General features: G+C 55.8%; 1 protein-coding gene across 5 annotated transcripts; it reads left to right on the forward strand.

Moving 5' to 3' along the window:
* The first annotated feature begins 4,506 nt into the window (after positions 1-4,506).
* On the forward strand, positions 4,507-24,894 carry PICK1 (protein interacting with PRKCA 1). Of its 5 annotated transcripts, none has more exons than XM_032836644.1 (13): positions 4,507-4,754; positions 5,013-5,110; positions 6,221-6,332; positions 13,103-13,231; positions 15,289-15,355; positions 16,411-16,500; positions 18,771-18,824; positions 19,324-19,386; positions 20,155-20,288; positions 20,664-20,756; positions 21,790-21,840; positions 22,396-22,540; positions 22,998-23,257. In XM_032836644.1, exons 2-13 carry the CDS (start codon positions 5,070-5,072, stop codon positions 23,141-23,143), a joined length of 1,125 nt encoding a protein of 374 aa, XP_032692535.1. In that variant the 5' UTR covers positions 4,507-4,754; positions 5,013-5,069; the 3' UTR covers positions 23,144-23,257. The 5 variants fall into 5 exon arrangements, with proteins under 5 accessions (XP_032692535.1, XP_032692533.1, XP_032692532.1 ...); XM_032836642.1 differs by having other exon boundaries at positions 4,508-4,853; positions 22,993-24,894; XM_032836641.1 differs by having other exon boundaries at positions 4,508-4,767; positions 22,993-24,894.
* The last annotated feature ends 203 nt before the right edge of the window (positions 24,895-25,097 follow it).

Consider the following 25,097-nt stretch of genomic DNA (forward strand, 5'->3'; position numbering starts at 1 on the left):
TGAGTGCAAGTCCTTGGTGGTCACGGCCATGGGGCTTGGGGGAGGAGACCCTCCTTTGGAATGGGCTAGAATCCCTTTTGAGCCATCATGCCCAGATGGAATTGTTGGATTCACTCAAATGCGTAGGAACGTGTTTGCCCATAGATCGATGTGGAGACTCTGATCTAAGAGGTCTGAGACAGAACCCCAGAATCTCCGTGGAAAACACCTCCTGCTGGAGTCTGATGCAGGGGCCTGGGCCTCCTAAGGCCCTTCCCTGTGCCATTGGTCTGCCTTCAGAAGCAGTGGGCGAAATAATGGCAATGAGGCATGACAATAAAAACCTCTGTCGTCTGCGCTGAATCACTCATGAGGTACTCCCCATCTGCTGCTTCTTGTAGTCTTCATCTGTTTTAACTACTGTCTTGGGAGGGATCATCGTCCCCAATTCTCCAGACCCCTGAGGCTCACAGACAAAGGGTGACTTGCCCGAGACCCCCAGCTACAAAACAGCAGAGCTCAGAAAGGAGCCGAGGCCATCCTGCAGCCGTCTATGATAAAGCCTCTGGGTTTGGAGGTTGCTCTTTGTTGAAAACCAAAATTCCAAAATCCAGGACCCGCACTTAGTGTGGTGATTCCAGCCCCATGGAGGAAGCTCAGGTCATGGTTCAAGTTCAGACCCTTATCGTCCCTTCTCTCTGTCCATCCATGTCCTCTCCTCCAGGGCCCAGAAAATGACCCGTCTCATACAAAGCCACACCATTTCTAGGGCATTTTCACCCACAGCTGGGGACTGTGCAGGGCTCTGTGGGAGATGCAGTCAACCTCCCTTGACTGCATTTCGTAAATGCTGTGGTTTGTTTTGTTTTGTTTTGTTTTTACAAATTGACGGTCTGTGGTATTAAGCAAGGCTATTGGTGCTATTTTTCCAACAGCATTTGCTCATTTTGCGTCTCAGTCACATTTTGGTCGCTCTCATGATAGTCCCAAATTTTTGATGGTTATATTTGTTACCATGATCTGTGATTAATGGTTAGGACTTGATGAAAGCCCAGATAATGGTTAGCATTTTTTTTTTTAGTGATAAAATCTTTTTAAATTAAGGTATATACATTGCTTTTTGGGATGCATGCTCTTGCAGACTTAATAGACTACAATACAGTGTAAACATAACTTTTCTCTGCAGTAGGAAATCAGCATGGTCACTTGACCTGTTTTATTGCCTTATTGCAATGTTGGCTTTAATGCGCTGGTCTGGAACCGAACCTACGATGTCTCCGAGGTGCCAGTACAGAGAAGAGCCAGATCTGTCCCCAGGGGCTTTCTGGCTGGGAACACAAGAAGTGCTTACTTTGTTGTTGTTGTTGTTGTTTTTAAGATTATTTATTTATTTATTTGACAGAGAGAGAGAGATCACAAGTAGGCAGAGAGGCAGGCAGAGGGAGAGAGCAGAGGAAGCAGGCTCCCTGCTGAGCAGAGAACCCGACATGGGGCTTGATTTCACGACCCTGAGACCAAGACCTGAGCCGAAGACAGAGGCTTAACCCACTGAACCACCCACGTGCCCGGGTTTGTTTGTTTGTTTGTTTTAAGATTTTATTTATTTATTTTGACAGGGAGATAGAGAGCACAAGTAGGAAAAGTGGCAGGCAGAGAGAGAGAGAGAAGCAGACTTTCCCCTGAGCAGAGAGCCCGATGTGGGACTCGATCCCAGGACCCTGGGATCATGACCTGAGCCGAAGGCTGATGCTTAACGGACTGAGCCACCCAGGTGCCCCTGTTTGTTTGTTTGTTTGTTTGTTTTAAGATTTTGTTTATTTATTTGAGGAAGGGGAATGGTCAGAGGAAGAAGCAGACAGAGCAGGAAGCCTGACATGGGGCTCAATTCCGGGACTCCAGGATCATGACCTGAGCCAAAGGCAGACGCTTAACCGACTGAGTCCCCCCAGGAGTCCCAGGAAGCGCTTACTTTGGTGATGGACCAAGTCACTTGAACTTTCTTTTCCCTCAAATTCATGGTCCCAGCCTCGCCCCCTTAATTGGCTGGAACACGTTTCCCTGCAGCATGGGCTGACTGATAAAGTTGTTCATAATATTTTCACACATAGGGGCACCTGGGTGGCTCAGTTGTTGGGCGGCTGCCTTCGGCTCAGGTCATGATTCCAGGGTCCTGGGATCGAGCCCCACATCGGGCTCTCTGCTCAGCAGAAAGCCTGCTTCTCCCTCTCCCACTCCCCATGCTTGTGCTCTCTCTCTCTCACTGTGTGTGTCACTATGTCAAATGAATAAATAAAATCTCTAAAAAAATATTTTCACACATAGTATTTTCCACTGATAAAGTGGTTCACACTAATAGGCATTCAAACGCAATCCAATTTTCTTTTTATTGTTTGTCACAGTGACACCACCCATTGGGGTGTTCCTGGGGTCCTCTGGAAGGTACCAGGGATGATAAAGTTGGTACAAAAAGGGAATTCAGGGAGAAGCAGTTTACAGTTTATTGAGATAGGAGTACTAAGCCCCAATTTTTTAAAAAAGATTTTATTTATTTATTTGACAGACAGAAATCACAAGTAGGCAGAGAGGCAGCCAGAGAGAGAGGAGGGGAGCAGGCCCCCCGCTGAGCAGAGAGCCCAATGTGGGGCTCGATCCCAGGACCCTAGGATCATGACCTGAGCTGAAGGCAGAGGCTTAACCCACTGAGCTACCCAGGCGCCCCTCTAAGCCCCAATTTTAAAGGAGAAAAAAACCTTCTCAGACAAAGTACAAGCATGTATAAGCTAAGCAACTCAGAATTGGCTCAGGGAAGCCCTGAACGGATTTCAGAAGGCCAGACATAATTCCAAATGAATGATCCAAATGAATGTTTCTGGAACTAAGTTAAAGTGGCAGGACTTGTGACCAGCAATTGTCTGGTAAGTCTACCTGGAAAAGGTGGGTCAGAATGGGGCCTGGAAGATGGGGAGGATGAGGCAGAAAAGAGGGGACCAGAGTGGGTGGGGAGTCAGGAGGCTGGAATGGTACATTTGCCATGAGAATTGTTTACAAAACACTCACACCTGGTTCTCCTCTTTGTCTTGACAGTCACAAGTACCTTTTGGGAGGATTATTTTTCCCTGGTCTAGGGATACCTGAGGCTCAGAGGCGGGCAGTGACTTGCCCAAGATCACCCAGTTATAAAAATGACAGAACATGGGCTTGGGCTCAGACTGTCATGGGGCGGAGAAGTCACAGTCCGTGTTAAAGTATCTAACTTTGGAGGCTGCCTTCTTCTTCTTCTTCTCCTTCTCCTTCTCCTTCTCCTTCTCCTTCTTCTTCTTCTTCTTCTTCTTTTTTAAGATTTATTTATTTGTTTGTTTATTTTGAGAGAGAGCACGCTCGCTCGAGCACGCACACACATGGGAGAGGGTGGGGCAGAGGGAGCGAGAGAATATCAAGCAGACCTCGTGCTGGGCACGGAGCCCTGGGGGGGGGGTTCCTTCCATGACCCTCAGATCGTGACCTGAGCGAAAATCAAGAATCAGATGCTTAACTGACTGAGATACGCAGGCTCCCCAGCTGCTGCATTTGAAACCTAAAATCCTGGCCCGAACAAGGCTTGGAAGTTCTAGCCTTAGTTCTGTGACCGACCCTCTATCCGTGAGACAGGGGGGAGTTGCTTCTCTGTGCCTCAGTTTCCTTACCTCCACAATGTGGCTGACCATCCTTGTTTTCCTCTCACAGGGTGGTGGTGAGCTTTGCAATCCTGTGAGTAACCCGAACTGCAGAGCAGCAGGTACATGGGAAGGTCGCTGCTACTGTGGCATTCTGTATATTTGCAGTGACCTTCCTAAAGAGGGTGTGGGGTGGGGATCCCATGGGATGGTGGGATGCACAGATAATCATCCTTCTGTGTCTCTCCTTCCTCTTCTGCCCCAGAAGGAAGCTGTGACCCTCCGTGGGGCCCCGGGGGGGGGTGCGCCTCAGGACTAAAGAAAGAGATGAGGTGTGGGGAGTCTTTCACCACATACCAGAGGAAGCATCTGGCTCAACGCTCTTAGTTTGCATATGGCGAAAGAGGGCACATAAAGGTAACTTGTCCAATCTGTCGTTAATAACAGAGCCGTTGAATACAAGTGTGCAAGCGTTAAAAGGGAGCTGCACTAGATGGCAGGAGTCTCAGGGTCGAGATCTAGATCTTATACCAACGGTGCGGGGCTCCGGACAAAATCCCTTCCCTTCTCTGGCACTTAGTTTCCTGGTCGCAGAACTGGGATTAGGCTCGAAGGGTCCTTCCAGCTCGGTGACTGTCATCAGAGATGCACCCTAGGCCGGGACGCAGAAAATGTGAAAGTGTTTGTATTCCACGGAACTTCGCCGGGAACCTCAGCGCCCAAGGATGCTTCCGTTGCCATGGCAACCGCCCTGCCGGCGTGGTCCCCGGAGTCCCGCGGAGGAAGCTGGGAAGAACCCTGCCCTTACCAAGATGGCGGCAGCCACAGGGAAGGGGGCGGGGTTAGGTTGTCAGCCTGTCCAGACCTTTCCTCTGTTTCCGCTTTTTCGTGCTAAAAGCTAGTTTCCGTCAATACTTGTTTTCTCTTCTGCTTCTGGGAGCAACGGGAGCCCGGGAGGAAGGGTTGTCTGCAGGGACTGGGGCGAGTACCCCGGTGGTGGGGAAGGCGGGACTTCCGTGTCTCACAGGAAGTGACGCGACAGTCGCGGCCGCAGACAGGTGGAAAGGCAGGTGGGTTCAGGTGCCAGCCTGGCCTGGACCCGCTGTGGGACCGACGCTTCCGGTGAGCGACAGAGGTATCTCCCAAAGGCCTGGAGACCCGTGGGGGCGGGCTCTGGGGTCTGAGCCCATCGTCCTGGCCTGGAATCCCTCCCTGTACCCAGTAAGATCCCCGTACCTTCCCGCCCCCTAGCCTCGGGGACTCTCCCCGCTCTCCAGAGGGAAGGGGGAAGGTCCGGCTCTCCCGGATCGTCGGGGCGGAGGTTGACACCTAGGCACTTCGGGTCCCCAAACCCTACACTCTTTTCTCTCCCTGATCCAGTTCCCCATTCCCCTGCCGAGCTGGGCGGTTCGCCAGCCCACCTCAACTCTCGGAACCATGTTCGCGGACTTGGATTATGACATCGAGGAAGATAAACTGTGAGTATTTTGTTCCCTGCAAGTCCCAGGAACGCACGAGCTCCAGGGCCTCCAGATCCCCAGACTTCCCAGTTCTACAGACCCTTGCTTCTCAGCGGGGGGATCAGGTCTTGTACTTGTAGCAATAACAGACCCTGCCCTTCCAGGAGCTCACCATCTGTAGCTGGGCTGTGGACACATTAGCAGATAACAGGTCAGGGCCACATGGGCACTAATGGAGAATGGCCTGGCTACAAGGAGAGGGCAGATAGAGCAGTGCCTCGACTAGGGTGTTCAGGAAAGGTTTCACAAAGGAGGTGGCAATTGAGCCAAGTTTTGAAGGTGACTAGGAATATTGTAAACCCACCTTCCTTCCCAGTGTAGACGATCAGTAGGGCAGATTTTCAAAAATTGTTAGTCTCCTTCCTAACATCTGTCCTCCATCGGTCCACTGCCCGTGTCCTCGGCACTTAGTATGGTGCTCCCCGTCAGAAGGCCGTTAGCAAATGTTTGTTGAATGAATAAGTGAACACAGGCAAATATCTACCACAGAACATAAATAAGTGCTGGTTTATAATGAAAACTGGGGGTTAATTGAACAGAGTAACTGAGAGATGGGTGATGGATAGTTTAACAGGAGAAGGCTTCCTGGAGAAGGTGGCCATAATGTTCCCCATGCGCCTGAGAAGGTGACGAGGACAGAGTCTGACTCAGGTCTCAGAGGTAGGAAGAAGGAGAGGGAAGGGGGACCTGTTCTCACGGAGTGCCTGCTCTGGGCTGGGTTGGTGTTAAGTGCCTTCCATGGGCTTTCGTAGGCTTTCATCAAGTAGCAAGCCATTTCTATCCATACCGCTGTCTTCTGGATGCGGGAACCGAGATGCACAGAGGTGACTGACTTACCCAAGTCCTGTAGATGGTTGTTGGCAGAGCTGGGATCTGATCCCGCATCCTCAGGACTCCCAAGAGCTGCACCCGTGCCAGCACAAGATGCTGTCTCTTTTGGCCAAAGGAGAAGAGAAAAAGCTGAGCAGCACGTGGAGCCTCTCGGGTTTTGAAGGGCCTGTTCCCTTCACTGTCCCCTCCAGTCGTCCTTCTGCCAGGAGCTTCAGCCTCACGTGCTTCTCTTTCCAGCGGGATCCCAACTGTGCCCGGGAAGGTGACCCTGCAGAAGGACGCCCAGAACCTGATCGGGATCAGCATTGGAGGAGGCGCTCAGTATTGCCCCTGCCTCTATATCGTCCAGGTAGTGGGTGCTTCGGAGGTGGGGGTGAGGTCCCGGAGAGGGGGGCCATCTCCCTGCTTGGGCAGCGTCGTTCTCCCCTCTGCAGAGCTGGTGCCTTTTTTTCTTCAGGTCTGACCCCCTCAGAGAGGCCTTCCCGAGTGCCCCCTCCGGAAGTGCCTCCTTGTTCGCCGTCACCTCACTGTGTTCCTTCCTTCTCAGCCCCTGTCACCCTCTGTAATCACGGGCTTGCCCATCCGTGATTCTGTATCTCGCCGCTTACCTGTCTCCGCTCTTGGAGGACAGGCTCTCAGTCTGCTTTTCTACTGCGTCAGCGCTGAGTACAATGCCTGGCATAGGGTCGAACCCACAAAACTCTTGGCCGAGGGCGCTGGGGCAAGTGGAGTGTCGTGGGAAATCTTCCAGTCTATGAAGTGATAATTGTCTGAATTCAGTGTAAGCCTCCCTGGTCAGGAGTGAGTTACCCAGCCTCTCTGGGCCTCAGCTCCCTCCCCTGGAAAATGAGGGTGTGAAATATTTGGTCACCGTGAGGATTAAACAGAACGCCCCAAGCAATGCCTGGCATTTAATAAACACCGAGTAGAAGATGCTGTTATTTTTCTGGCTGTTGTTCACTTCCCCAGACGGTGCAGAACAATTCTGTGGTTCTTGTAGAAGCTGCCCTGGTGACTTCCGGTCAGCTGTGACTCTGAGCCATGGGGACCGTTGACTTGGCGGCTGGTCGGAGTCCCTGGTTTTTTTGTAGGCTCAGAAGGAAGGTCTCCACCTCAGACATAAACTTGACCTGACTTCTACCCTGTTCTGACTTTCTCAGCTCAGTAGCCATTGGTGGCAGATGGGAAACTGCCATCTGTCCGAGGATCTTGCAAGAGTTGCTTCTGGGCCTCGAAGACAGAGATTCCCGGGCTGTGGTCCGGCCTCCTCTGGGTGCTGCCTTCACGAACAGTTTGGCCTCCTCTGATCCAGGGGGTGCTAGGGAGGCCTGGCCCTGGCCTGGCCCCTTTGCTTTGTGCCTGCTTGACTCCTGCCACCTCCCCCTCCTCACCTACTGGGGACCAGGTCTGCTTAGAACAACCCGTGATTATAAAATAATAGAATTTGGTCAAATAATAGCACTCCTTTTTTTTTTTTTTTAAGATTTATTTATTTTACACAGAGAGGGAGAGCTGGGGAGGGGCAGAGGGAGAGGGAGAGAGAGAATCCCAAGCAGACTCCCCACTGAGCACAGAGCCTGTTGTGGGGCTCAATCTTATGACCCTGAGAGCATGACCTGAGCTGAAACCAAGAGGCGGACGCTTAGCCTACTGAGCCACTCAGGCACCCCTGTTCCACCCCTTCTTACAACCCTCCCCACCCCTACCCCCATAGCAGTGCTGCTTTCTACGCTTAGAGCTGTTTCTTAGGTGTGAGCTTCCACTTTCCTCACTTAGATGCTTACCCTGTTATTTCTGGATCTGTCGCTTGTAAATATCTGTCATCTTCTCCCAGTCCGGTAGGTGGGAACCTTAGCTCTCTTCCAGAGCCTCCTTGCTCTCTCCCCCCACATCCTTCCAGCATGGTGATCGCACAGTTCAGGCTAACCCACGGTCTGCGTGTCAGCACCGCGGGCCAGGCTGTGCTGTGGGCACTAGGGGTGAGGCAGTGAGGGGAACAAGGAGCCCGTCCTCCCGAGCTGCTGGTGCTGTAGGAGGAGGATGACACCCTGGTCTGTGTCCTGAGCTTCACAATCGTCCGTGGTCATGCTTTTTTAAAAATTACTTTATTGTGAAATTCATATAACGTACAGTTAGTAGTTTTGCAGTTCAATGGCATTTGTGGTGCATTTGCTAAATTCAACCGTCACCCATCTCTAATTTCAGAACGTTTTCATCCCCCAGAACAGCCCGCGTCCTCTTAAGTGTTCACTCGTCACCCTCTCCCCTCCCCCGGCCGCCACCCCTCTGACTCTATGACCAGTGTCTGTGCTGGTTATTTCAGATCGGTCAGTAATCTGCTTATTATCTGGTTCTTTTGGATATTTTAATATAAACAGACTCTAACACGTCACCTTTGGCGTCTGGCTTCTTTCGCTTAGCATAATGTTTTTGAACTTCATTCAGGCGGCGGTATATTTGAGTAATTCATTCTTTCTACGGCTGATGAATATTCCTTTTTGTGGGTGCACCACAGTATGTTCATCCATTCCTTTGAGGGATGTCTGGGTTGCTCGCCCCTCTCAGCCGCTGTGATGATGCTGCTGTGAGCCGCACAGGCGCTTGCTGGGCGGACGCGCATGCTCGTGTGCACGGAGCATGTACCTGGGAGCAGGTGCACACACGAGTGGGACCGCTGGCTCCCACCGTGCCTCCGTGGTTAACTTTTTGAGGAACCTCTGTCTCTTTTCTTAACTCAATCTTTTCTTCTTTTTTAACGTCATTTCTTAGGGTTCTTCCATTTGTGTACATTGAGCACCTTTTCTCGGGCAGCTGCTTGCCACCATCTTTCTATTGCCGTGATGGCTGTAGTCTGTCCTCACTGGGCCTCCCCTTCCCTCTCCTCTGTGGGACTCCCCCACTTCCAGGAGTCCTCTTTCCCTCCTCCTTTTTTTTTTTTTTTTAAGTTTTCATTTTGATTCCAGCGACTTCATGTATGGTGTAATAATCAGTGTCAGGTGTATGACATAATGATTTAGCACCTGCACATGTCCCCTGGTGTTCATCACAAGTGCCCACCTTAATCTCCAGCACCTGTTTCCCCATCCCCCACCTGTCTCCCCTCTGGTGACCAGCAGTTTGTCCTCTCTAGTTTTGTTTATTTCTTTTTTAAGATTTATTTAATTGAGAGAGTGCATGTGCGCACACGGGTGTGCAGGGGGCAGTGACAGGGAGAGGGAGAAAGAGAATCTCAAGCAGGCTCCCTGCTGAGGGCAGAGCCTGACCGGGGGGCAGGGGGGCTTCATCTCAGAACCTTGAGATCATGACCTGACAAGAGTCAGACGCTTAACCAACTGAGCCGCCCAGATGCCCCTGTTGTTGATAGTTAAGAGTCTGTTTCTTGCTTTGTCTCTGTTTTTTTCCCCTTTGCTCATTTGTTTTGTTTCTTAAATTCCACGTTATGAGTAACATCATGTGGTCTTTGTGTGACAGACTACTTTTGCTCAGCATTATGCTGTCTAGATCCATCCATGTCTCTGCAAATCGCAAGGTTTTGTTCTTTTTTATGGCTGAGTAGTATTCCATTATATACACACACACCACATCTTTATGCATTCATTAGTCGTCGATGGACACTTGGGCTGCTTGTAAATAATGCTGCTGTAAACATAGGGGTCCACATATCCCTTTTTTAAAAAATTTTTAAGATTTTTTAGAAATTTATTTTACAGACAGAGATCACAAGTAGGCAGAGAGGTAGGTAGAGGGGTTGGGGCGGGGAGCAGGCTCTCTGCTGAGCATAGAACCTGATTCAGGGCTGGATCCCAGGACCCTGGGATCATGACCTGAGCCGAAGGCAAAGGCTTTAACCCGCTGAGCCGCCCAGGTGCCCCCACATATCCCTTTGAATTAGCATTTTTGTATGCTTTGTATTCTGAGTACCCGGTAATACGATCGCTGGGTCGTAGGGTAGCTCTATTTTTAATTTTTTGGGGAACCTCCATGCTGTTTTCCAGCACGGCTGCCCCAGTTTGCATTTCCACCAACAGTGTGAGAAGGTTCCATTTTCTCCACATCCTTCCCAACACTTGTTGTTTCTTGTGGCATTGACTTAGCCATTCTGACAGGTGTGAGATGGTATCTCAGTGTGGTTTTGATTTGCATTTCCCAGATGCTGAGTGATGTTGAACATCTTTTCATAGGTCTGTTGGCCCTCTAGATGTCTTCTTCAGAAAAATGTCCGTTCATGTCTTCTGCCAATTTTTTAATTGGATTATTGGTTTTTGACTGGTCTAAGTTCTTTACAGATCTGGGATACTAGCCCTTTATCGGCTGTGTCCTTTGCAAATATCTTCACTCATTCCGTAGGTTGCCTTTTAGCTTTGTTGACTGTTTCCTTTGCTGTGCAGGCCGGGAGCCCTCTTTCTCGGCTGACTTCCCCATCGAGGTGGAGTGCACCTCATGCAGCTTTCTTTCTTTTTTTTTTTTTTTTAAGATTTTTATTTATTTGACAGACAGAGATCACAAGTAGGCAGAGAGAGAGAGAGATTGGTGGAAGCAGGCTCCCCGCTGAGCAGAGAGCTCAATTCGGGGCTCAATCCCAGGACCCTGGGATCATGACCTGAGCTAAAGGCAGAGGCTTAACCCACTGAGCCACCCAGGCACTCCCTCCTGTAGCTTTCTGAGAGGCTGCATGGGAGGTACATTTTCTGAGAGCTTGTGTCTCTGAAGGTGCTGTTATCCTGTCTTTGTTGTTATTCTAGTCCTTCCACTTGACACTTGGACAGATCAAGAATGACTATCAAAAAAAAAAAAAAAAGAATGCCAAGTTTGAAAATAATTTTCACCTAGAAATTCAATGGCGTCCTTTCATTATCTGTGCTGTCAGCATTGTTGTTATGTCTGAGGCTGCTCTTCTTATGTGTGACCCTTTATCTGTAATTTCTTTTATCCTTGATCTCTCAAGACCCTTGGGAATTTCCTTGTGTCCCTGGCATTCTGAAGGGTCACGATGATGGTCTTTGGCACAGGTCTTTGTCTTGTGTTGGAGCCTAAGAGGGCGTGTCCCTCAGGGACTCTCGTGTTTCTCTCCCTGCTGGAAGTTTCTAGTGTTAGTTCTTTGAGGGGATCTTGCTCTCTGGTTTTTGTTCCCTCTCATGGGACTCCTGTTGATTAGTGCCAGGCTTCCTGAAGTGGTCTTCTAATATTTTTCTTTCTCTTTTTTTCTGATTGCCCATGTCTTTTTCACTTTCCTCTGCTTGGCTGCCTAATTTCTTTGACATTGTAAATTTCAGTTATAATTTGCATTTCTAAGATTTTTCCCTTTTTTATTTTTTTAAAGATTTTATTTGTTTATTTGAGAGAGGAAGAGCGTGCAAGCACGAGTGAGGGGAGGGGCAGAGGGTGAGGGAGGAGCGGACTCCCCACTGAGCAAGGAGCTCGATCCCAGGACCCCCAGATCATGACCTGAGCTGAAATCAGGTACTTAATGGAGTGAGCCAGGCAGGTGCCCACCTATTTTTGAATTGATCCTTTTATATCATCCTGTTCTTTTTCTGATCACTTTGAAGACATTAATTGTGCTTTTCTTTCTGTTTTTATATCGCCCCTACTTTGTTTCTGCTTCCTGTGGTTCCTTTTCTCTGTGTAAGTGTTTCTCATATGGGACCTTTTCCCAAGTGCCTGGTAATCCTCACCTGTCTTTCCGGGGCAAGTGAGCCATCGCCGCCATGTGCTAAGTAGTTGAGGATCTGTGTGCGGGCTGTGTCTGGAGGGCTTCCCTGTGGGGCGGTCAGGCATCAGGGGAGCTGTGGGGGGAACCTCCCAGTGTCTACATAGACGGGTCTTTGCCGTGGAGCTGTTCGGGGCAGCGGCCTCCAGTCTCCCGTGGGGAAGGGCAGTAGGCCTGGCTGCTGGCATTCTGGGTCCCTACTGGGGGTAGGGGCTGGGGACTTGCTAAACCCAAATCCTTCTAGTCTGGTGCCTCTGTCCTGCCTCCCTCGGTCCCTGGGCCTTGGAAAGGGGAAACCCTGGGGAAACCACCTCCATCTTCCGTGGAGAAGGGGTGGTGATGGAAGACTGTGGATGGGGAGGGAACCCAGAGTTGAGTCCTTTCCTTACTTCCTACACCTTGCCTTCCGCCCACCTGTGGCTGTTTCTAGAGGTCCACTTCCTGACACACTGGCAGTTTCCAGTGAAGACTAGATCTTTCTTCCTAAAGCCCCTCCGTAGGCCTTTGGATTCCTGCTGTCCATCTTCCAAGGACAGGTAGACCCTCTCATTGTCTTCTTTACCAGTGAAAAAAAAATATTGGGGTGCCTGGGTGGCCCAGTCAGTTGAGCATCCAACTCTTCATTTTGGCTCAGGTTGTGATCGCGGGGTCGTGGAATCGAGCCCTGCATCAGGGCCGAGTGGGGAGTTGGCTTGAGAGTCTTTCCCTCTCCCTCTCCGCCCCTCCCCCTGCTCATGCTCCCATGCGTACACGGGTACACTCTCTCTGAGATAAATTTTTTAAAAAATAATAATGTTTGTATTTTTAGTGTGATCCTGGAAGGTAATGGAAAGAAACTCTCATCTCGGGTTTTTCACTTCTTCCTTATAATGTTACATATAAGTAACATATATGTGAAACAGTATCAAGTGTTCTTTCTATACACTTTGTCTAGGAAATTTAGCAACTGAAGATCAAGGAGAAGGAAGATGGTACCAGACAACCATTGCTAATAATTAGGTGTCTGTCCTAGTGGCTGTTGTCTGGCTATGCCTTTCGTCTTCTTGTCCATCTCTGCACACACGTTTGTGGCCTAACTGTCCCCCCACCCCTGCCTTGCCCAGAGCAGCGCTTGCACACCCGTGCTTGGACAGGCCCGCCCTGCCTCACGCTGCAGTGAGTGCAGACCCTAGACCCTGGGAGGGGGGCTCACATGCGCAGTGGAGTCCTTGCTCTTTGGAGACTGAGATGAGGCGCAGGAACTGACCAGAGGGCCTTTGGGGCTTCAGGCATTGTGGGGAAAATCTGTGAACGAACTGCGTTTGGAGGAGCACACACTCAGCTGGGGTGCGTGTGGGCTGGCCTGAGCCGGACCTCAGTCGGGGCGCAGGGGACCACTGTCTCTACCCCGCCCTCCTTTGCACCCCTAGGTGTTTGACAACACCCCAGCGGCCCTGGACGGCACCGTGGCAGCTGGCGACGAGATCACCGGTGTCAATGGCAGGTCAATCAAGGGCAAAACCAAGGTGGAAGTGGCGAAGATGATTCAGGAAGTGAAGGTAAGGCTGCTGCAGGCGGGGGCGGGGGCGACACAGGCAGCCACGCCGCTTTGATGACCCTCAGCCTGTCAGAAGGCCTCGCAGGCCTGGAAGGGGACGGGCCCTTTCTCAGCTGCCCCCTTGGTACACCCGGGTCCGGGCCACAGTCCAGCCTCCCGCAGCGTCTCCCACATCCGGTCAATACCGCTCACGCTCCAGGACTTGTAGTGTCTTGGCAGGAGAATGGGCGCCTTCCGGTCCCCTGTCCTTCAGCTCCCAGGGTTGCTGTCAGATTGGGAACCATGCCTCAGGGCGAACCAGTGTGTCCCCGCTCAGGGCTGGAGCTGAAGCTAGAAGTCCAAGGTGAACCTGCTGGGGTCCACAGACACCCGATAAATGTCAGTCGGGCCATGCCGGGCCTCGGAGGGGTAGGAGGGAAAGAGGAGCCCCCTTTCCTCATCCCTGTAGGAGCTTTCTTGCTCACTGGGTCCTCCTGGGCTCACAGACCCCCAGGGAATGTTCTGGGCTCTGAGGCAGCTCGCAGTCTAGCTGCCGGTCTTCTGCAGACCACAATCACACGTGGCCGGTCCCTGCTCCCCGCGCTCCACCCCGGCTGCCATGGGCCGAGGTCTCGCCCCACAAATCCCCTCCTCCACCGATGGCAGGCAGTGTGCTGACTACTCACAAGCAAGCGTGTAGCCCTTTAGCCATTTTTTAGAGGTTTTGCTGCTGGTGACTTGGGAAACCAAAACGGCAGAGCCATTGGATGATTTCGAGCTTTTCAAGTCAGGGGTCCCAACCGTAGCTAGGCCATGTGTCCTGGCTCCCTCGCCCCATCCTTCCAGACCTCTCCTCACCCCTGTCCCTCCTCCGTGTCTCGGGGACCTGGCACCAATGTCCCTGCCTGTCCCTCTTGCCTTAGCCCTGGGCTTCTCCGCCCTCTCCTGTTTATTCTCATGTTCCGCCCCACCCGGCCGGGATGTTCCTGACCCGGCCCGGCCCTCTCGGGCAGAGGAGCTCTCGTGGGAAGTAGGCAGACCGTGTTTCATCCTGGCACAGACCGGGGGCTGGGGGTGTTTCCCCTGTGGCCCCTTCCTCACTGTTCACTTGTGTACTCATCACTACCCGCCCCGTCCTCTGAGGCCCGTCTCATGCCAGCGCCCCCTGATGTTGCCCACCGGGACGAGAGGTCCTCTCGAGTGTGTGCAGCCTTGACACTAACTCAGGGATCTCCCAGCTCCCGTGTTTGACTGCAGGCAGGGCTTAGGTCCCCATTTACCAGCACCCAGAGGGAGGAAGGGATGTGCTTTGGTCACCCCACTGGACCAGCACTCAGGTCTGAGTCCCACTGCCCTCAGCTGTTGTCTGTCACGGTCCTCACAGGGCACTTCTGCCATAGCCTGTGAGAGCTTTTGCCTCTCCCCCTGACTCTGAAGACATCAGGTCATTTTGATTTCCCTTCAGGGCTCATTCTGGAAATCCTGTTTTGTATTTGAATGGCTTCCAGCCCAAGTTCAAGGGTCTTAGGATTGCATGGATGAGAGTGACCTTTGCGCCTCCCTTAGTGGGGAAACACTTCTCAGGAGAAGGCCAGCACTCCCCTTCCTATTGTAGAAAGTGATTTGCATCAGCCTCTCTGCTGGCTTGGGCCCTAGGGGCTGTGGGCTGTCCCCCACCTCCCTGGCATCCCAGCCCCAGGCACAGAGAAGGAACGTGCATGTGTTAGTAGGGGGGCTACTGAGCCTGGGGTGACTTAGAGCGCCTCATTGGCAGAGCGAGGGCTTAGAGTGGGGCGTGGGGTGGGGGAGCACAGGGCACCCGATCTCACTGGAGCTCAGCGGGCTCTGAGCTCTGTGACAGCAGGGACCGTGTCTGCCCTTGTCCCTGCTGGTTCCGCAGGGCCCGGCCCATAGGACAAGGAAGGACCTGGTCACAGCCCTTGGCCCAGTGTGGCAGAATTTGGGGCCCCTCCCTGGGCTCAGGATTCCATTATGGCCACAGATTTTGGGGCACACAGGCTTCCCCAGGGGAGGGGCTGGGGACCCAGGAGACTCCTTCTCAACCCTCCTCTTTTCCAGGGGGAGGTGACGATCCACTACAACAAGCTGCAGGCAGACCCCAAGCAGGGCATGTCCCTGGACATTGGTAAGTGGGGACAGAACAGTGGTGCCCCGTGGCCCCCCAGGCCCCGGCCCCTGTTCTGCGTTTCTGTGACAGTGTGTCAAGAGTTATGTGGCTTTTGACCAAGTTAGGGGCCTGGGGGAGTACCCGGGGTGCTCTCCTACAGCTGCTCCTGTCCCATGTTGCAGTCCTCTCCCAGGGCCACCTCCTCTGACTGCCCTGCGGTTGTCCCTTATGGGCCAGCCTCTCCCCCTTCCGAAAGGGAGGGCAGCCTCTACAGTGAGGCATGGAGCCTCCTGCCCCCTGACACTCCCTTACGTGGCCCTGGCCACCTCTCCCACCCGCCTGCTCCCAGGAAGGCTCGAGGTCTGAGCTGGACGTCACTGGCCAGCCCGTGCTCCCATGGCATGCCCCAGGACAAGTGGCCTCCTGCTAGGAGGGCTGGGCTTTGGATCTGTAGAAGCTTCAGGCTCCAGAGCTTGGACATTGCAGCTTCGAGGTCCTCTGGACCAGCTGCCTCTTTCCACATCAAGGCTTGAGGCCCAGAGAGGGCTGTGTCTCCTGGGTGACGCACACCCAGGTCCCTTGGCTCTGGAGCCCAACACTTTCCTTCCACCCTAGGGCCATAGCCGCGTACTGGTTTTTAGGGAGAGAGGCTAAGATCAAGTGTGTCCTGGATGGAGGTGCTCTGTAGAAACCCCTTTGGTCCCATCCCGGTCCCCTTCCAGGACTCGTATATGCGGCAACGTATATAGTAACTGAGTCTGGGTCCAAGGTCACTTGTCGCTGATGCCACCTCCACTCGCAGAGGTGGGAGAAGAGGCTCTCCCTGGCTGGCCTGTTGGCACTTTTCACATTCGCCTCCTTCCGGCTCCCAGCACCGCCCTCATGGAGAGCGACTAGGGCAGGGGGTCCAGCGCGACCTCTGCCCCGGGGCTGTCCTCAGAGTCACCAGAGCTCAGTGCAGCCCCCTCGGTCCCTGAGGTTGCTGATCATGAGGAGATGAGCTGGGGCAGGGGCGGGCCAACAGCCCAGCTGCACAGGCTCCGTCACTGAGGCCCTTTCTGCCCTGCTCCCAGTGCTGAAGAAGGTAAAGCATCGCCTGGTGGAGAACATGAGTTCGGGGACCGCAGACGCCCTGGGCCTGAGCCGGGCCATCCTGTGCAATGGTGAGTCCTCTCTTCCTGCCCAGTGTCCCGGGGACAGGATCGCAGGTCTAGGCTTCCAGATCGAGGGGCACCACTGCCACCCGTGTTGCTGATGTGGGTCCTGCTGCCCGTGGGGCCGATGGTCACCCTCTGCACCCCCAGAGCGTCCATGGCAGTCAGCCAAGGCCTCCTGCAGCCAGTGACCCTCAGGCCCAGGGCACAAATGAGACAGATGTCCAGCTCCCTGCGCCTGTGCTTTCCTTCGCCACTGTCCCCAGCTGCTGTCACAGAGCCAGCAGCTACCCCGGGCCCTCTTAAGTGCATCCCCAGCTCCCTGCCTTTCTCCAGGAGGTGGCGCTGCCGCCCTTGTCGCAGAGGTTCCTGGCCAGGACTGGGGTGGGGGGTGGGGAGAAGCCACGGGACACGCACGTTCACACCCACGCATGTGTGTGGCCAGTAAAACACTTGGTCCTGCTCCCACCCTCCCCAGCCTGAGTTTATAAATAGCAGTTCTGCTGTGCCTGTGGGGGCGGGATTTAAATGCCTATATATATTGTGGGCTCAGCTGGGCGCACTGGGCTTCATTGGGGGGGTGTGGGGTGGGGTACAGAAGTGGCGGCTGCTATTTTCAGCTTCTTGGTGTCTATAAATCCCTGTTACTGTAGTTACCATGCGTTGAGATGAAATTAGAACTGGTTGTTGTGTTTTTCCCCCCAAACCTTGCAATTTCCCCAGCCTTAAATAGGGTTTCTAAAAATTGAAGCTGTCATGATGTCCCATGACCCAGCTAAAAACAACAGCGGGCGCTTACGTGGCTCCTTTCCTGCCAGGCTGGCCGGAGGCCAGGGCTCCGGGGAGCCAGTGCCTGGGGGCCAGCCAGGGGCCCAGCTCCCAAAGACCGCCCCCCGCCCAGCGATGCTCCCTCCTGCCCCGCAGAGCCCACACGGCCGCTGCCTGACACCCAGCCACCTCGCCCAAGCTCGCTTTCTACTCCCCTCCCCGCCTCCTGCTCAGAAAACCAGCGCTCAGGTCAACACAGGGGCGGGGGTCAGAGGGCGCCCCCAGCTGGAATAGTGCCCAGCTGTGTGCCATCGGGCAGGTTGTCTCTCAGCTTATCAGACCATGAGGGAAGTAGTCCCTGCCCCACATGTGCGTAGGGAGGGAGGACTGAGCTGTGTGCAAGGAGCCTTGAGCCTGGAGTCCTGGCTCACAGTGGCCGGGCTCAGTGAGGCCAGGCCCTGCCCTGAGGGGCCACCACATGAGGAAGCCAAGGGCACCGACACCTGCACTGACCCTGCCCTGAGGTGGCCACCGGTGCTCCTGGTGGGGAGGTGGGAGGTCCCCTGTCCCCTCACTGCTGGAGGGGCCCTCCCTCCCATGATCCAAGAAGCTGGTCCCGGCCCCTGCAGTCCCCTTGCTCCCATTTTGAGCCCTTGAGGGGAAGCAGCTGCCCCCACCTCGCCCTTGACAGCCCTTTGGGTCATCCCACTTGTTGCTTGGCCACTGTCTCCTCTGTTGGACTGTGAGCCTCGAGGGCATGACGTGGGCTCATTCACCAAGGCCATTCTGTGGGCCTGCCGCTGGTCCGGCAGGCAGAAGGTGCTTGAGAAACCTCTGTGAAGCGAGTGAGGTTGATGGCCAAGGCCGGGTCCAGCGCGAGCTCGGCTTCAGGGCCCTTCCCGACCGGGTCGTCCCTCCCTGGGTGGTTCTTCCTCCGGAGCTGTCACACATGTTTCTCACGCACTAAGCCCTGCGTCACGCCTGCACGGAGGCTGTCCAGACCACTCATCTCTCCGGCTTCGCTCTGACGGCCTTCCTCCTCGGCTCTCGGCAGGGTTTGTCCTAGAGGCACGGGGGCCCTGGCTGCGAGGGCAGGGCCTGCCTTTGCGTGGCCATTGGGAGCCACCCACAGGCGGGGCCGTGGGGATGGCCCAGCCGTTTTTCACTCGTGACTTTGTATAATGTATAAATGTATAAATGATCGTCCCCTTTCTGCCCCTCAGATGGGCTCCAGCCCGCTAGGGTGGGGACTTACCTTGGGGGTGGCCCGGGGGCCGCCCTGCCTGTCCCTGGCGTGCCTGTGGTTTGGGTACCCTGGGCTGCCCCCAAACTCTCCCAAGCCCAGCCGAGGTGACAGCTCCCCCTCCCTGGGACCCCATCCCCTGCCAGGCCTGGTTCTCTTCTGGGGGCTGCCTCGTTCCTCCCAAATCTGGCTCGAGCCACCCCCGGCTCTCTCCTTCCCCCATGCTCGTCGGGACTCACTGGCCTCCCCTTTTCTCCGACCCCCCCAGACGGGCTTGTGAAGAGGCTGGAGGAGCTGGAGCGGACCGCCGAGCTGTATAAAGGTGAGAAGCGAACCGGGCACGGGCTCTGCCCCGGGGTCGACCGCCATAGCCCAGCTCTGAGATGGTGGCAGCAGAGGCTGGAAGGCCAGCCTGTGACATTCTAGGACGGCGGCCATTAGGAGTTCTTAAGAAAAAGCCTCTTAAGACATACTTTTTCTGATTATGAAACTAATACACATCCGTAAAAAATGCCAATAATAGCCCATGTAAATGCGGTGGGGGTCTCTCTGAGCCCGACTCTCTCCCTGGGAGATGGCCTGTGGGAGGCCTTGTTCACCATCTGCCCCCACCGACCCTTGGCTCTCCTGACGGGGGCTCCTCCTGGTTGGCGCTGGGCCTGGGGCTAAGCCTTCCACCCCGGGCCCTAGTGGGGCTGTGGGAGAAGCCGGTGAGCTCAGGAACGGTGATGGCCTTGGGGTGGGGTTGGAGGCTGTGTCCTGCGGGCCGCTGTGGTCCCGCCATGTGCCCCCATCCCCTTTCGGTTGGGTCTCTCCCACAGGAATGACAGAACACACCAAGAATCTCCTCCGGGCCTTTTATGAGCTGTCACAGACACACCGGGGTAAGGGCGCCCCCAGACGTGCTGTGCGATCCTGGGAAGACCCTCGCTCCCCTCTGAGCCCCATGCTTCCCCATACAGTGAGAGTGTGGCTGATCCCCTCCCCGGGGCCTTCCTCACCCCCACACTCAGGCAGATGCCACAGCATCTGACGTCAGGCCAAGTTCAAGCTGAGCCTGGTCTGGATGCCAGGAGCTATAGCAGTAACGGGGGCCAGTAGGGAACATGCGGATCAGCTGGTCATCGGTGGGGTCCGATCCCCTGTCTGGCCCTGCCCCATCTTACCTCTACTGCCCTTGACAGTGTATAGAGCCTTCCCTATTTGTGCCCTCGTTTCCTACAAGTCTGCTTGCTGGGCAGGGCAGCTACAGTTAGTACCAATTTAGTTGGGAAAATGAAGCCCCAGGTCGATGAAATGGTCACCCAGCTCCCGCGGGCAGAGCTGGCCTTAGACCCCGGCATCCAGATTCCCAGAGCAATGCTCTGCTGTCAGGCAATGCCAGCCTCTCCAACCTTGACTGAGCCTTCTTCCCACATGGCCTGGTCACTCTGGGGAATGAGGGCTACTGTCTTGGGTATAGACCCAGCTCCCCTGGGGGTACAGACCCAGCTGTCTTCAGGTGCAGACCCACCTCCCTTGGGACATAGACTTGATGCAGACCTTGGCCTTCAGGCTGCCATGCCCCCTGCCCTGCTTCTCCCCAGCAAATCCCTGGCTTCCCCATGAAGGGGTCAGGTAGGGACAGCCTTCAGGGAAGACTTGTCCTGCAGCCTTTGGGGACGTGTTCTCCGTCATCGGGGTGCGGGAGCCCCAGCCAGCAGCGAGCGAGGCTTTCGTGAAGTTTGCCGACGCCCACCGCAGCATCGAGAAGTTCGGCATCCGGCTGCTGAAAACCATCAAGCCAGTAGGTCATGCCGGGCATGTGTGTATGTCAGCATGTGAGGGTAGAGAGGGGACAGTGTGGTGTGCAGAAGGGGCCTGGACTGGAGTCAGTGGGCGTAGATCCTGGCTTGGTCCCCTGCACGGCTGACTGTGGGTCAGTCACTCTGCCTCCCTGACCTCACTCGGCCTTGACCTCCAGGCTGGTTTCTGGCCCTGGCTGCACCTGGGCCCAGCCTGTCCTCTCACCATGGAGTGGACAGACTTGTCCGAGGGTGCCCCTTGGCTCTGACCCCTGGGTCCCATAGAAGGATTGCTGGGTCAGTGCTATCTTTGTCACACGGGTCCACCTAACTTGCTCCCCGCGGACCGAGCACCTGCCCCCACCGTTCCCTTCCAGATGCTGACAGATCTGAACACGTACCTCAACAAAGCCATCCCAGACACTCGCCTCACCATCAAGAAGTACCTGGATGTGAAGTTTGAGTACCTAGTGAGTGGTCTCCAGCCCCTGGGGAGGGACGAGTCTGGCATGCTGGGGAGAGAACCGACCTAGGGATTTTCCCCGCAGTTGGCCACAGGCTGGCAAGCAGGACGGGGCTGGAACCTCTGTCATGTCTGATTGAGGATGTGGGACCGGGACCTGCAAGTCCTGGGCAGTTGGGCAGCAGCCAAGACCCTTCCCCGACTGCTCAGAGGAGCCTCTGGGAGCCTGGGGTAGGCAGAGCACTCACTCTGGACCCCTCCGACCCCTTGGGGATCACTTTTACAATGGGTCAGTGGTTATAAAGTGGGTGCCAAGGGACATTACTGAGTTTTTTCCCTGGAAGATTTTACTTTATTTATTTATTTATTGAGAGAGCACGTGAGTGGGAAGAGGGGCAGAGGGAGAGAATCTCAAGCAGACTCTGTGCTAAGTGTGGAGCCTGATGCAAGGCTCAGTCTCATGACCCTGAGGTCATGACCTGAGCCGAAGTCAAAAGTCAGACACCCAACCCACTGAGCCACCCAGGCGTCCCTGGACATTTTTGAGTTTTATGCTGAAATAAAAATTCTCATGGTCAAAGGAGTTGAGGGGAAATGCCCCAACAAGCCAGCCAAGGCTCCTTTGCTGCGGGACTTCTCAGAGCCTTTGACAGGCTTGTGTGCCACGTGACTCTTCAAGGGCCTTCCTGCGTTCTTTTGACCACGGAGTCCATTTCAACCCAGAGCATTACTTGGGACTTGAGTTTGGTAAACACTGGGCTGTTTCTCAGGCCCTTGCCACCCTCCCAGATGAGTGACCTCTCCTGCATGCTGCCCCCTCGCCTTGGGCCTCCCCAGGCAAGGGCTAGTCCGAGTGAGGTGCCAGCCCCGGGGACGGGTGTCCGCCTATCCCAGTTGAGGGCATGCAGGGCCCAGGCCTGGCATGGCCGCCCCCAGGCAGGGCTTAGGGGTCCTGTGGGGCATGGAAAGAAGTGGGGCATCAGGGGGAGCACCCAGGAGGCGCAGCCCGTCTGACATTGCGGCCTCGCTGTCCCATACAGTCCTACTGCCTGAAGGTGAAGGAGATGGACGACGAGGAGTACAGCTGCATCGTGAGTTTTCAGGGGCGACTGGGGGGGTGGCCCTGGTGCTGGAAAGTCTTGGCGTGTACACACCTTTCCCAGCTTGTCTCACAGAGGCCCACAAATGTCCGGGGGCTGCCAGGGGCACCGGGTGGCTCAGGCCAACCGGAGAGGCCCGGGCATCTGGCTGAGCTCTTATTCTGGACTTGTGGGGCTATCCGTTCCCGCCCCGGCCCCCCGGGCCTCCGAGTGCGGCCCTCTCGCCGCGCGGCCGCTCCCCCAGGCTTGGCGAGGCTGACTTTCCTCACTCTGAAGAGGCATTTCTAATCCTCTACATTTTTAATATTTTTGATGGCAGGATGATTCCCCTTAGCACTAAATATTCATTATTTAACGTGCATGGGTGTGGTCTTTTGTTTTCTTCCCAAAGAATAAGTGCTTCGGGCAATCAGAAGTGGGGGACCAGGGGTGTGGTGTGGCGGTGTGAGCTGGGAGCTGGTGTCTGTCCCAGCGCGGGCTCCCCCTCCCCGCCTTCCCATCCAGCCGGGGTCCTGATGTGTTCCCCTCCCCCCTCCCGCGCCCCAGGCCCTGGGGGAGCCCCTGTACCGCGTGAGCACTGGCAACTACGAGTACCGCCTGATCCTGCGCTGTCGCCAGGAGGCCCGCGCCCGCTTCTCCCAGATGCGCAAGGACGTGCTGGAGAAGATGGAGTTGCTAGACCAGAAGCACGGTGAGGGGACTAGGTGGGCACTGGGGGCCGGACACATGTGCCCAGCCCACGGCCTCTGCCACCCTTGGGCTGGGGTGGGTGGGTACCGCCTTCTCCCCCTTTCAGAACTGGGAAAACGGCGGCCCCGAGAGGTGAGGAACCTACGTGCGGTTCCAAGGCCCCGCCATGGGAGAGCTTTGAGTCTGACCCAAGATGGAAAGCTCTGGCGGGAACGCCCCCACCCCCTCAATCCCCACCTGGGGTCTGGCTTGGGTGGGACTGACCGGTGCCCTGGGGGCGGAGTGGGGTGCTGTCCACAAGCTCTGCGCTGGGCTGGGCCGCCCTGGCCTTGCCCACTCCAGCGGCGTGGGGGTCGCCGAGGGCGCGCTGGGCAGCCCAGGGGCAGGGGGCGGGCCCGGGCAGGCCTGGGGGTGGGGCTTCTCCACCGGCGCCCGTGTGCCCATCCGCCCCAGTCCAGGACATCGTGTTCCAGCTGCAGCGCCTCGTGTCCACCATGTCCAAGTACTACAACGACTGCTACGCGGTGCTGCGCGACGCCGACGTCTTCCCCATCGAGGTGGACCTGGCGCACACCACGCTGGCCTATGGCATCGGCCAGGATGAGTTCACTGACGGGGAAGACGAGGAGGACGAAGACGACGAGGACACAGCAGCCGGGGAGCCGTCCAGGGACGCGCGAGGGGCTGCCGGGCCCCTGGACAAGGGTGGGAGCTGGTGTGACTCCTGAGTGCCCGCACAGGGTGCGGATCTGGGGGGTAGGGGGAGTGGGAGGACGGAGCACGGGAGCGGGGGCGGGGCCGCCGCCCGCATAAAGGCCTGCTGGCTTGGGGCGCCTGCCTCCCTGCTTCTCTGTCCTAGCACAGTGACCCCAGGCTCCTGCTCAGGAAAGTCCCTGGGCCCACATCCTGGGACCTGGACTCTGGACACCCCCCTCCCCTCCCCGCCTCCCCAGCCAGATGGAGAGCTTGGCCCCTGGAACTGCCTTAGGAAGGAGAGTGGGCACAGAGAGGAGGAGGGGCTGGAGGTGGCAGGCAGTCTGGGACCCATTCCCTGTGGGCACCAGCACTGGCCCCTCCTGGAACCTGCTGGCGTGGGGGGCTGGGGGCAGGCCACCGAGGTTGGGGGCAGTGGCCATGTGCCACCTCAGCTCACCCCAGGCCGGCCCCAGCCCTGCCCACACTCACTCCCCGGTGGCCTTTGTTCATTCGCTTCTCCCGGCTCAGCCGTTTCCCGGGGCAGGGCGGGACCCTGGGCCTGTACTGAATAAACAGCAGCCCAGACGGAGCGGCTCCTTGCGCTGGCCTCACACCCTCCTCGTGCCCTCGACGCCCCGTCTGCCCCTCCCTGGTCCTGAGGGAGGGCGGGATCGATGTTCCCTTCGGACCGATCACTTCTTTCTTGCCGCAGCTCTGTGAACGGGCGCTACTGTCCCCACGTACAGACAGGTGACCGAGGCTCTGGCTCAGGGCCACCCGGCGTCCAAGGACAGAGAGGGATCTGGACTTGAATCTGGCAGGTCCCAGAGACCCCAGGTTCACTCCTTTGTGGAGCCTCTTCCCTCCTCCTTCACCTTTGATCTGCCCGGGCTTGTGGCCAGTGGCTCTGCCGTATTTGGGAAGGGCAGGACAGACACCGAGGCCCATCGAGGGGAGAATGTCAGGGGCGCCCCCACCACTCTAGGCACACCCATTCCGCCGCTGCGAGGGAAGGCCAGCGGGGAACGCAGCCCCAGTGCTCTGTGTCTTTGCAACATGGGCGAAATAGGCTGGCTGCGTCTCCCGCCAGCTGTGCGGTCCCTGTTCACACCTGCGGTCCCCACGTAATCATCGGTGGCCCTTTTCACTTCCAAAGTGTCTCTGAACAATGACTTCCACGTGCATCCTGAGAAGGGGAGGCCGCAGGAAGCTGTGGGGTGGGCGGGGTCTAAAATGGGGGGAGGGGGAATGGCTTTCAGCTTGTCGGCTTTGAGGACATGGGGAGTGGGCAGAAACCCGGGTGGGACTGTCAGCGGGACTGGGAGCGTGGAGGGAGGAACAGGCTGTCACTAGGTCCCCTGGAGCGGCCAGTCCAGACCACTTCTCTGAAGGAACTGCCAGTGTAGAGGCCAAGGGCACAGACTGCTACCCGCTGCTGGGTTCTAGTCACAGCCTGTGTGACCCTGGGCTACTCCCTAACCTCTCTGTGCCCCAGTTTCCCTATCCATGCTTGTGGCCAGTAATGGTCCTGACCTCCCTGGGCTCTTACGAGCATTTGATGAATTCACACTTGTAAAGGGCCTAACCGTGCGCGGTGCACAGTCCCTGTCCTGAGTGTTTAATAAAATGTCGTCACTGCTGTGGTGACTCAGGGATGCAGACCCGTGTGTCAGCCCGGCATTTCCCAGGGCTCCCACACCTTCGTAGGGCCCGGATGGAAAATGAGACCAACGATGGGGGGTGGGGAGGGGCACTGGTGGGATGGGCTCTCCTGAGCCCTCGGCTCGATAGCAGGGGTCTGGGGGGGGGGGAAGCTCCTTCCTACTCTTGGGCCCGGTTTCCACACTCGAGACTTGGAGGGA

Source organism: Lontra canadensis, unplaced genomic scaffold, assembly GCF_010015895.1.
Source record: "Lontra canadensis isolate GAN:19392208 unplaced genomic scaffold, GSC_riverotter_1.0 scaffold93, whole genome shotgun sequence".
Taxonomy (NCBI): domain Eukaryota; kingdom Metazoa; phylum Chordata; class Mammalia; order Carnivora; family Mustelidae; genus Lontra; species Lontra canadensis.